The following is a 12,235-nucleotide window of genomic DNA, read 5'->3' on the forward strand; positions in this document are numbered from 1 at the left end:
AAACACATAGACTGACTGTGTCAAAACACACACATCACTCTGAACCCAAATTAATGTCTATGGATGTATTCTCAAAATCCCCCTCAGATGAGTGTCACACTCAGTTCCCAAAGTCCACTCCCAATAAACACACTTTAAAATCTTCTTTCACAATAATACCTTCCATCAGTGGTTTTCATTCTGAAATCCAGTCCAGGTGTTCCAAATGACTCTTTTAACCAAAGAATCTGCTTCACTTTTAACAAAGAATCTAGCATGCAGGATTTTCAACGCTTTCTTTAGGATTTTTGTCTTGACTGTTGTACAAGCTGTTCACAAGTGCTTTAACTATCAATTCCCAGACTCCATTAAGACAGCATCAAATTTTTGATTTAACTCTGAAGCCTGCGTTCCCTCTTCAGCTCTGTTTACTGTAAATGTCTCTTTTTCTCAAAATACTTTTTCTTTCCTTTGAATTCTTGGCAGTCTAATGGCAGTGGGATGTTGGTCACCCCCATGTGTGCATGCTGTGTGGGGGCGGTGGGGGGGCGGGAGGTGACCCGTTATTCCCATGGTGGGGGGAGACAATGTCCCTATTTGCCAGCGGGGTGGGAGGGGCAGGATTTTAATTGTGGGGGGTAAGGGACCCACCGACAAATGCCGGTATTGGGCTCAAAATGGTGGCCTGATATTCGGATTCTGCGCCAATCATAAATTAGTATGGCAAAGTAGAGAGAGCCGCATAACACGCCCCACTTCCAGTGCCAGCCGAGACCAGCAGTGGCTCTCCATTGGTGGGAGTGCTTAGATTCCAGGATGGAGAATTCTGCCTGCATGCATTTCCCACCACTTCTCCCACAGAACAACTGAACACATGTCATCCGCACTAAACTGTATCCTCGGTGCAAGCTCTATCAAGAAATGATCAACTCTTAGATGTGATGAAAACTGTAATTGAGGCCTTGTTAAAATTCCCTCTTCAAAATTGGTTGCAAGTACAAGCAATTGAAAATGAAAATCACTTATTGTCACGAGTAGGCTTCCATGAAGTTACTGTGAAAAGCCCCTAGTCGCCACATTCCGGCGCCTGTTCGGGGAGGCTGGAACGGGAATTGAACCGTGCTGCTGGCCTGCCTTGATCTGCTTTCAAAGCCAGCGATTTAGCCCAGTGTGCTAAACCAGCACCTATTGGGTATATACCCAATTGGGTATAATAACTGGACAACTGCCACAAACAAGATACCAAATTCCAGCCAAATAACTTTCTACAGGGAATAAACAGCACAGGAGAAGAATAAATTTATTTTGATAACTTACATTCACATGTACCATTTATTGCTGTCCAACTTCTATCCTCTTGACAGGTAGTAAGTGGTTGACTTCCATTGGTCAATCTGTAGCTTTGGTCACAAATAATTCTAACGGTGGTACCCACAAAATAGACATCCGCTTTACCAGCAATTCTTGAACCGTGAACGAATGTTGGAGGGGAAGAGGCACAGTGAGCTGTTTAATAAAACAAAAATCAGCTTACTCATAATTTCAACATTCAATGACTGTGTCCCTTTGAGCAGCATTTAGAGATTAAAATCTGTATTACGTTTATGCACAGAAGGAACTTCCGGTGGCGGCCATGGAGTGAGTGGTCGCATATTTGGTAGCTCCACTCATGGTGGTCTTTTCGTGGCCTTTACCCTGATTTGCAGTAGGAATTTTGGAGGAAAGAGGTGAAGAAGAGAGAGCAGAAGAGAGTGACCCCTAGTTTATGGAGTGATGGATCAGAAGTGCCTGGAAAAAAGCAAACGAGTTGGCTGAGGCAGGTGAGGTGCTGGCAACGCATGCGGAGATGGCGGATGGGCAAGGTCCGGCCCTGCCAGCTCAGTGGTCGATGGAACAGTTGGTGAGCTTCCTGAACGAGAAATTCACCCAGCAGCAGAAGGAAAGTTTTTGGAAGACCTGGCCCAGGCAGTGGCTCAATCAAGGAGGTAGTTGACCGCATTGAGACAAGACTGGCAGCCCAGGGACAAGCGATCCAGAGGTTGGAGAAGCTGGCGGGGGAAAATAAGGAACAGTCCACCTCGATGGCAGCAGAAATGGGACTGATGCGAGGCTAGCAGAAGAGACTGCTGGAGAAAGTGGAGGACCTGGAAAACCGTTCTTGTAGGCAGAACATCTGGATCGTGGGCCTGCCGGAGGGGAGCGAAGGAATGGATGCTGGTGCATACGTCGGAAAGATGCTGGAGAAGCTGCTTGGGAAGGTGCGTTTGACCAGCGTTAGAGGTAGATCGAGCCCACAGGGCGCTAATGCGCAAGCCCCAGGGGGCGAGCCACCATGGGCGATGGTGGTGCGGCTGCATCGGTTCCTGGATAAGGAACGTATCATGAGGTGGGCCAGGCAGACGAGGCGTTGCAACTGGGAAGTTGTCGAGATTTGTGTGTATTAGGACCTGGGGGCAGAGCTGGCAAAGAGGAGGGCGAGCTTTAATAAGGTCAAGTTGGCCCTGTACAAGAAGGGCGTAAAGTTCGGACTACTGTGCTTTGGCTCGCCAGATGAGGCAGTGAACTTCATGAAAGACAATGGACTGGCAGGAGAATGAGGACCTTGAACTTTGATGGAGGAAAAGTGGAGTGAATGTACTATATTGCGAAAAACTTTGGTTTTTGGTGTTCGGGTTCTTTTCGTTTTGCGTTTTTCTGATTCTTGCCGATTGGCTGGTTTACAGTTCTTTGTTAACGGATATGGGGTGGGTCTCTGTGCTCGGACCTTGGGACGGATTGTTTATTTGGTTTTATTTCTTGCCTTTGTTCCAACTGTTGGCACTAAGAGCGAGGGGGGTGGAGGGGAATCAGTGGGGAGTAGGATGCAAGGCGCTATGGACAGGGGCTGCCAGGCTACCTGGGTGGGCTAGTTCACGGAAGCACAGTGGGGAGTGGGCTGAAGATCTATGGGAGGGGTGGTTGGAGGAGGAGTGGGGGCTTTGGTTGGGGGGGGGGTTGGACTGCTGACAGGGAGGAGACATTCAAAGTGGAGGAGGAGGAGGCTGGATGGCAGTGGTTGTCCGAGGGTGGGCCGGGGGAGGTGTGGTAATGGGCCCAAGACTGGCCTAGGAAAGGCTATGGCTGATCAGCCACGTGGAACATTTGGGGACTGAATGGGCCAGTCAAAAGGGCCCCTGTGTTTGTGCATTTGAGGCAACTGTAGGTGGACGTGGCCATGCTGCAGGAGACACATTTGAAGGTGGGAGATCAGATTAGGTTAAGGAAGGGATGGGTTGGGCAATTATTCCATTTGGGGTTAAATGAGGGAGGTGGCGATTTTCGTTAATAATCAGGTGGCATTCGAGGTGCGGAATATACAGGCGGACCCAGGGGTAGATATGTTATGGTTAGTGGGAAACTGGAGGGAATAGTGGTGGTATTGGTGAATATTTTTGACCCCAAACTGGGATGACGTGGAATTTATGAGTCGGGTACTGGGGAAGATTCCAGACCTAGATTCGCATTGATTGATTACGGGGAAGATTTCAACACAGTCCTTGATCCAAGGCTGGACCGGTCAAGTTCTAGGTCTGGGAAGGTATCAGCTATGGCTAAGGAGCTCCGGGGGTTTATGGAGCACATGGTGGGGGTCGATCCGCGGCGATTCGGGAGGCCGAGGAGTAAGGAGTATTCGTTCTACTCCCAAGTGCATAAGATCTATTCCTGGATAGACGTTTTTGTGATTGACAAAACGCTGCTGGCAGAGGTGGTAGAAGCTGAATATTCAGCAATAGTGGTGGCTCACACTAGGTGGACTTGCAAGTTAATAAAGGAAAGGCCCAGCGCCCGCAATGGAGGTTGGATGTGGGGCTATTAGCAGAAGAGGAGGTGTATGAGCGGATGAGGGAGGCCATTTGGGATGCATTAAGAGTAATGATACGGGATGATCTGAAGGCGGTTATCAGGGGAGAATTCATCTAAATTCGGGCCCATAATGAGAAGGCTGAGCGGGCGGAGTTAGACAGGCCAGTAGGAGAAATTTTGCAGATAGATAGAAGATATGCGGAGACTCCGGATGACAGGCTTTTGAAAGAGCATCAGAGACTGCAGCTAGAATTTGGGCTCCTGTCCACAGGTAAGGCGGTGCGACAGCTGAGGAGGGTAAGGGGCGGTTTATTAATATTGGGAGAAAACTCAGTAGGATGCTGCCGCATCAGCTGAGGAAACAGGAGGTGGCGAGAGAGATAGGGAAAGTGAGGGACACGGGGGGGAAGGTGGTTCTGGACCCGATGTATACATCGGAACCCCCAGCCGGGGAGGAGGGATGAAATGATTTTTGGGGGGCTGGAGCTCCAGAGGATAGATGAAGAGCTGGTGGAGGATCTGGGAGCCCCAAGTCGGCTCGGGGAGGATTTAGAGGGGTTTGGGGCGATGCAATCGGGCATATCCCAGGGACCAGATGGATATCTGATGGAGTTCTAGAAGAGGTTTTCTGGGCTGTTGGGCGGCTCTTGATAATGATGTTCAATGAGTCAAAGGAGTTGGGAGTGCTCCCTCCAACGTTATCGCAGGCATCGATTTCCCTTATCTTGAAATGGGATAAATATTCGGAAACCTGTGGGTGGTACAGGTCAATCTGCCTGCTAATGTGGATGCAAAATTGCTGGCAAAGATCTTGGTCACACAGATAGAGGACTGTTTTCCAGGTGTAATAGGGGAGGACCAGACGGGATTTGTTAAGGGACGACACCTGGCGTCCAACATTAGGTGGCTCCTTAACATAAATAATGATGCCTGCGGAGGGGCGTGAGGCTGAGGTGGTGGTGGCCATGGATGCAGAAAAGGCCTTTCATTGGGTGGAGTGGAAATATCTCTGAGAGATCCTGGGAAGGTTTGGGCTCAGATAGGGATTTATGGATTGGGTTCGGTTGCTATATCAGGCACCGGTGGCAAATGTAAGGACGAATTGGAATATTTTAGCCTTTGTCGGGGGACGAGACAGGGATGTCCACTCTACCTACTCCTATTCGCCCTGGCCATAGAGCCATTGGCAATGGGGCTGCGAACATCGAACATTTGGTGGGGCATAGTGAGAGGGGGCGTGAAATGATTTACCCTTTTATATAACGGGCCGACTGGGGAGGATTGCAGGAATTATGGGGACACTGAAGTAATTTGGCCGGTTCTCAGGTTATAAATTGAATATGGGCCAGAGCCAGAGATTTGCAATCCAGGCAAGCGGGCAGGAGAGGAGATTGAGGGAGATGCCATTCAAGGTGGTGGGAGGGAGTTTTAGGTGTCTGGGTATTCAAGTGGCACGGGACTGGGGTCAGCTTCACAAACTAAATTTGGGCAGGTTGATATAGCAGATGAAAGAGGACTTCCGAAGTTAGGACGTGCTCCCGCTATCATTGGCGGGGAGGGTACAGTCTGTGAAAATGACAGTCCTCCTGAGATTGCTGTTCATTTCTCAGTGTCTCCCAATTTTCACCCCTAGGGCATTTTTTAGGAAGCTGAATGCGGCGATCTCGGGTTTTATTTGGGCCGGGAAAGCCCCGTGGGTGAAGAAGGTCCTACTTGAGCGGGGGTGTGGGATGGGGGGGGGGGGGGGGGGGGCTGATGCTTCCGAGCTTTATCAACACTGGGTGCCTAATATATTGATCGTTAGGAAGTGAGTAGTGGGGGAGGGGTCCATGTGGGAGCGGGTAAAGGCAGCATCTTGGAAAGGCACGAGTCTGAAGGCTTTGTTAGAGGCACCTCTGCCGTTCTCGCCGGCTTGATACTCCACAAGCCCGGCTGTAGTGGCAGCCCTGAGAGTGTGGGGGCAGTGGATGCAGCACATGGAACTGGAAGGGGCATCAGTGTGGTCACCGATCTGTGACAACCACTGGTTCGCTCCGGGGGCTGGACGGGGGCTTTAGGAAGTGGCAGTGGGCAGGGATTGTGACATTTGGAGATATTTTTATTGAGGAGGGTGTGGTAGTCTGTGTAGAGGTATTACAGTACCTAGTAATGCTAGAACACCATTGGCAGATAATGCATGCTTTCTATTGGTTGAGCCTGTATGGTAGCTTTGCCCTGCAAAACGGGGTATAAGAGCCCGTGTCGCCCCAGCAGCTTCCTTTCTGTACCTGAGCTGCTGGGGGAAACATCTAGCTTATTAAAGCCTTCAGTTGTACTACAACCTCGCTTTAGTAGTCATTGATTGTGCATCAATTTTATTTTTTTTTTATAAATGTTTTTTATTCAGTTTTCATGTTTTATATTGAACAAATTACAAATTGTTAGAGAGAGAGAAAAAAAAGAACACACAAAAATTAACATATATATTTACAGGTGAGCATCTTCGTAGTAATAACTGTGGCCTCCCCCTTTTTGCCGGCATACATATTTTACATTCCCCAACATGTTTATTGGCATTTATTTAGTTTGGTTTTGGGCCTTAGCTAGCCATCAAACCCCCGTAACGAGCCCGTAGCCCCCCCCCCCTCCCCGCCGGCTACCTTCCCCCGACTATTCTTCCTCTTGTACGTTGGCCACAAACAGGTCCCGGAACAATTGCATGAATGGCTCCCACGTTCTGTGGAAGCCGTCGTCCGACCCTCGGATGGCGAATTTGATTTTCTCCATTTGGAGAGAATCCGAGAGGTCGGACAGCCAGTCTGCAGCTCTGGGCGGTGCTGCTGACCGCCAGCCAAACAGGATTCTACGGCGGGCGACCAGGGAGGCAAAGGCAAGGGCGTCCGCCCTCCTCCCCAGGAATAGATCTGGCTGGTCTGAAACCCCGAAGACCGCCACTATCGGGCATGGCTCCACCCTCACCCCCACCACTTTGGACATAGCCTCGAAGAAGGCTGTCCAGTACTCCACAAGTCTGGGGCAAGACCAGAACATGTGGGCGTGGTTGGCCGGGCCTCTTTGGCACCGCTCACATCTGTCCTCCACCTCCGGGAAGAACCTACTCATACGGTTTCTCGTTAAGTGGGCTCTGTACCACTTTTAGTTGCGTCAGGCTGAGCCTTGCGCACGTGGAGGTGGAGTTGACCCTATGCAGTGCTTCGCTCCAGAGTCCCCACCCTATCTCCACCCCCAGGTCGTCCTCCCATTTCCGTCTTGTTGCGTCCAGTACGGTGTCGTCCCTATCTACCAGTCGGCCATACATGTCGCTACAGTTCCCTTTCTCTAGGATACTTGCGTCCAGTAGGTCTTCCAGTAGTGTCTGTCGTGGCGGTTGTGGGTACGTCCTTGTCTCCTTTCGTAGGAAGTTTTTGAGCTGCAGGTACCGTAGCTCGTTCCCCCCAGCTAGCTGAAATTTCTCTGTCAGTTCGTCCAGTGTTGTGATCCTGTCGTCCGTGTATAGGTCCCTGACTGTCAGTGTCCCCCCGTCCTGTCTCCACCTTTTGAAGGTGGCGTCAGTCAGTGCTGGTTTGAACCTATGGTTGTTGCAGATGGGAGCCTTGTCCAACATTTTGTTCAGGCCAAATTGCTGCCGCAGTTGGTTCCAGGATTGGAGGGTGGCTGTCACCACTGGGCTGCTGGAGTGTTTTTTGGGTGGGGATGGGAGTGCTGCCGTGGCAAGGGCCCGGAGGGAGGTCCCCATGCAGGAGGCCTCCTCCGCACGCACCCACTCGGCTTCTGGCTCCTGGATCCATCCCCTTACTCGCTCGGCTGTTGCCGCCCAGTGGTAGAATTGTAGATTCGGGAGGGCTAGCCCCCCCCTGGATTTTGTTTTCTGTAGGACCTTCTTTGGGATCCTAGCATTTTTACCCCCCCATACGAACGCCATGATACGTTTGTCCAGCGCTATGAAGAAGGCCTTGGGGATGTAGATCGGAATGGATCTAAACAGGAAGAGGAACCTGGGCAATACGTTCATTTTGATCGTCTGGACTCTTCCTGCGAGGGAGAGTGGGAGTGTGTTCCATCTTTGCAGGTCCTTTTTTACTTCCTCCGCCAGGCTGGTGAGGTTCCATTTCTGGATCCCTTTCCAGTCATGGGCTATTTGGATCCCCCGGTAGCGGAATTTATGTCGGGCTTGTTTGAACGGCAGCCCCTTTAGTGCTGCCCCCCCCCCCCCCCCCCCCCCCCCCCCTTGCTGGTGTACTGGGAAGATCTCGCTTTTGCTCATGTTGAGTTTGTAGCCCGAGAAGGCTCCAAACTCTTTCAGGAGCGCGATGATTCCGTCCATGCTGCTTTGTGGGTCCGAGATGTAGAGGAGCAGATCGTCTGCATAGAGTGAGACTCTGTGCTCTCTGCTTCCCCTTCGGATCCCCCTCCAATTTTTTGCTGCCCTGAGCGCAATTGCTAGCGGTTCGATTGCTAGTGCGAACAGCAGTGGGGACAGTGGGCATCCTTGTCTGGTGCCCCTGTGCAGCTGGAAGTATTGGGAGTTGGTATTGTTGGTCCATACACTCGCCATGGGGGCGTCGTATAGGAGTTTTACCCACGCGGTGAACCCTGTTCCAAGCCCGAACCGCTCCAGTACCTCTATGAGGTATTTCCATTCGACTCTGTCGAAGGCCTTTTCTGCGTCCAGGGAGACGATCACCTCTTGTGTTCTCTCCCCGGAGGGGGTCATTATCACGTTCAGCAGGCGCCTGATGTTCGAGGTGAGCTGTCTACCTTTGACGAAGCCCGTCTGGTCCTCTGTGACCACCTCAGGTACACAGTCTTCCAGCCTTTTGGCTAGGATTTTGGCCAGTATTTTGGCGTCTGCGTTCAGCAGAGATATGGGTCTGTATGACCCACATTCCGTTGGGTCTTTGTCTTTCTTAGGTATCAGCGAGATTGAGGCCTGTGCTAACGTGGGTGGCAGTGTGCCCCTAGCTAGCGAGTCTGCGAACATCTCCCGCAGGTGCGGGGCCAGCGCTGTCGCAAATTTTTTGTAGAAGTCCGCCGGGAATCCGTCCGGTCCCGGCGCCTTCCCCGTCTGCATGGAGCTGATACTGTCCATGATCTCTCCCAGTGCTAGTGGTGCTTCCAGGTCCCGTTTCCTGCCCTCTCCCACGACTGGTATGACCAGTCCATCAAGGAACCGGTTCATCCCAGCCTTCCCCGTTGGGGGCTCTGAGGTGTACAGCTCTTGGTAGAAGGCCTTGAAGGTTTTGTTAATCCTCTCTGGTTCTGTTTCCAACATGCCTCTGGTACCCCTGATTTGCCCAATTTCTCTGGTGGCTGCCTGCTTTCTCAGCTGGTGTGCCAACAGGCGGCTGGCTTTGTCTCCGTGTTCGTACAGGGTCCCGCGCGCCTGGCGGAGTTGGTGCACTGCTTTCCTGGTGGAGAGCAGGTCAAAGTTCCTTTGTAGTTCTTTTCTCTCCGCCAGGAGCTCTACGGTCGGGGCCTCGGAGTATTTACGGTCTACCTCCAGTATGGAGTCGACCAGCTTCTGCCCAGCCACCCTTTCCTCCCTATCTCTTTGCGCTTTGAAGGCAATGATTTCCCCTCTTAGTACGGCCTTAAGCGCTTCCCAGAACGTGGAGGATGATACCTCCCCGTTTTGGTTGTGCTCCGTGTACTCCGCTATGGCCCGCGCTATCCTTTCGCTGAAGGCCTTGTCAGCTAGTAAGGCACCGTCCAACCTCCATGTGGGGCGCTGGGCCCTTCCCGTCTCCAGCCGCACGTCCATGTAGTGTGGGGCGTGGTCTGATATCACAATTGCGGAGTATTCCACCTTGTCTATCCCTGGAAGCACCGTTTTCCCCACCACAAAGAAGTCAATTCTGGTGAACACGTTGTGTACTGGGGAGAAGAAGGAGAATTCTTTCTCCCCCGGGTGGGTGAACCTCCAGGGGTCCACAGCTCCCATCTGCTCCATAAAGTGACCGAGTTCCCTTGCCATGTTTGAGGTTTTCCCCGTTTTGGGGTTTGATCTGTCCGTCTTTGGGTCCTGTACACAGTTGAAGCCCCCCCCCATGATTAGTCGATGCGTCGCTATGTCCGGGATTTCTGCCATGGTCTTTTGGATGAAGCTCGTGTCGTCCCAGTTGGGCGCGTACACGTTGACTAGGACTACCGGCGCCCCATCCAGGGCCCCGCTGACCATGACATATTGCCCCCCTGGGTCTGTAACCGTCTTTGTCGCCCTAAACATTCTCCTCTTGCCGATCAGTATCGCCACCCCCCTGGCCCTTGTCCCATAGCAGGAATGGTAGGTTTGTCCCACCCAGCCCTTTCTTACCCGCAGTTGGTCCTGCTCCCTCAGATGCGTCTCTTGGAGGAAGACTATGTCGGCCCTCATATTTCTGAGGTGGGTGAGGACTCTGGATCTCTTCACTGGGCCATTAAGTCCCCTTACGTTCCAGGTGATTATCCTGGTGGGGGGCTTCTTCCCCCTCGTTCCTGTGGGATTAACCATGTTTGTCTGGTGGACGAGCCCCTGCCCTCCGGGGTTTCCCTTTGTTAGGGGGCCGTCCAGGATGGCCATGCGTTCGGGTCTCTGCGCTCCGGGGTTTCCCCTTGTCTTGGGGGCACCCGCCATGGCCGTCCACTGTGTGTCCGCCACGCGGGTAGTCCCCTGCACTCTGGGGGGCCCCTTTGCCCACAGACCGTACTGGGTGGGTGCTTGCAGCGGTTCCTTGTTCCGAGCCCTTGGTTGTGGCACTTTGTAGCCCTGTTCCTTTTCTGGCCTCGTTTGTCCCTTTGACCCTACCGTTCCCCTCCCTGTGTGCCACCCCTGGTCTCTCCCTCTACCCTCCTCCCCTGTATACCCCTCCTTTGCTCCTCTATACCCTATTCCTGTCCCCGTTTGCTCTCCCGACTTTGGTGGGTGATCTCCCCCCTCCCCTGCCTGGCGCCTTCCCCCCTGTTGGGGGTGCGCAGCGGCCCTGCTTTGTTGCGTGCCCCCGGCGCTAGCTTTCCTGCTATTACGGTGGCTCCCCTCTCGAAGGTTGTTGTCTCGCTTCTCCTCTACCTGGCCTCTACGGTTTTCTGCCTGCTCTTCCCCCATCCTACCCATTGGCGTGTCGTTGCTCCTTGCCAGGGGCCCCTCGTCCCTACCTCCCCTGCTGTTCTTCCAGCCCGTGCTCCTCGACGAATCTATTCGCCTCAGCAGGGGCTGTAAAGAAATATTCCTTGTTTTGGTATGTGACCCAGAGCTTCGCTGGGTACAGCATACCAAAACGCACTTTGTTCCTGTAGAGAGCCGCTTTCGCTCTGTTAAACTCAGCCCGTTTCTTAGATATATCCACTCCAAGGTCTTCATATATTCGGATGGTGTGCCCATCCCATTTGCTGGCTCTATTTTCCTTGGCCCAGCGCAGGATTGCCTCCCTATCCCGGTACCGGTGCAGTTTGGCTATGACTGCTCTCGGTTGATCCCCTTCCTTGGGCTTCGGGCGCAGCGACCGATGTGCTCTGTCCAGATCCGGTGGGGTGGGGAAAGCTTTCCTGCCCACTAAGCTGCCCAGCATTGCAGCCACGTATTCTGTGGGTTTCTACCCTCGGTCCCCTCTGGCAGGCCCACTATCCTAACATTTTGCCTTTTCGAGCTGTTTTCTTGGTCGTCTACCCTGCCCTTCAGGCTCCCCTGTGTTGCGCCCAGTCTCGCCACTTCCCTTTCTAGGGCCGTGACCTCGGTCATGTCTGTCGCTGCTTTCTCTAGCTCCTTAATGGTTGTCTCATGGGCTTCCAGTTTCCCCCCTTGAGCTTCCAGTTTCTTCCCTTGAGCTTCCAGTTTCTTCCCTTGGGCATCCACTTTCTCCTCCAATCTGGTCAGAGCCTGCTGCACCCCTGACATGGCCCTGGCCACTGCTGCCTGTGCTGCGGCCTCTGCGTCTGCTTTCAACTCTGTCTTGATTGCCTGCAGCTGCTCCCTCACCACCTCAGTAAAGGCTTCCTTCCAATTCACGCCCCCCTCTAACCCCAGGGGAGAGGGCACCTGTCTGTCCGGCTCTTTTTGATGCGGCGGTACATCCGTCCCGCTGCTTCGTGTGCTAATCCGCTCGCGTGAGCTGGCTTGCCTTTTGTCCCGTCTGCTTTTGGTGCCCCCTTTCCCTTGGCTCCCTTCTGGCGTTTTTTTCTCCCCCTTCCCTTTCATCTTTTCTTCTCCCCTTGTTTTTCTGTTCCCCCTTTTTCGATGCCCGATTTTTATTTTATTTATTTGTTTATTAATTATTTTCTCCCACCTCCTTTTATGCAACTCCCCTCAGGTGGGCTTGCTTTGATGGGAGTGGGTGTAGAAAAAGAGAAAATAATATATATATCCCTCCCCCTTTCTCTTTAACAGTGTTCTTTTTTAAAATAAAAGTCCTTTTTTTTTTTCCCCCCCCTCACTTTTCCC

At 52.5% G+C, this 12,235-nt stretch overlaps 1 protein-coding gene across 3 annotated transcripts in view; it reads right to left on the reverse strand.

Annotated features, from left to right (window-relative positions):
- LOC119979068 (complement receptor type 1-like) overlaps positions 1-12,235 on the reverse strand; it is a 333,444-nt gene that overhangs the window by 205,927 nt on the left and 115,282 nt on the right. For all 3 annotated transcript variants that reach the window (XR_005463633.1, XM_038821049.1, XM_038821050.1), the window contains exon 5: positions 1,297-1,485. Coding sequence is in view for 2 of the 3 variants with exons in the window: in XM_038821049.1 (XP_038676977.1) it covers positions 1,297-1,485 (189 nt within the window). In the remaining variant the exon portion in view is untranslated. The remainder of the gene's footprint in view (positions 1-1,296; positions 1,486-12,235) is intronic.

Source organism: Scyliorhinus canicula, chromosome 15 (genome assembly GCF_902713615.1).
Source record: "Scyliorhinus canicula chromosome 15, sScyCan1.1, whole genome shotgun sequence".
In the NCBI taxonomy this organism is placed as follows: domain Eukaryota; kingdom Metazoa; phylum Chordata; class Chondrichthyes; order Carcharhiniformes; family Scyliorhinidae; genus Scyliorhinus; species Scyliorhinus canicula.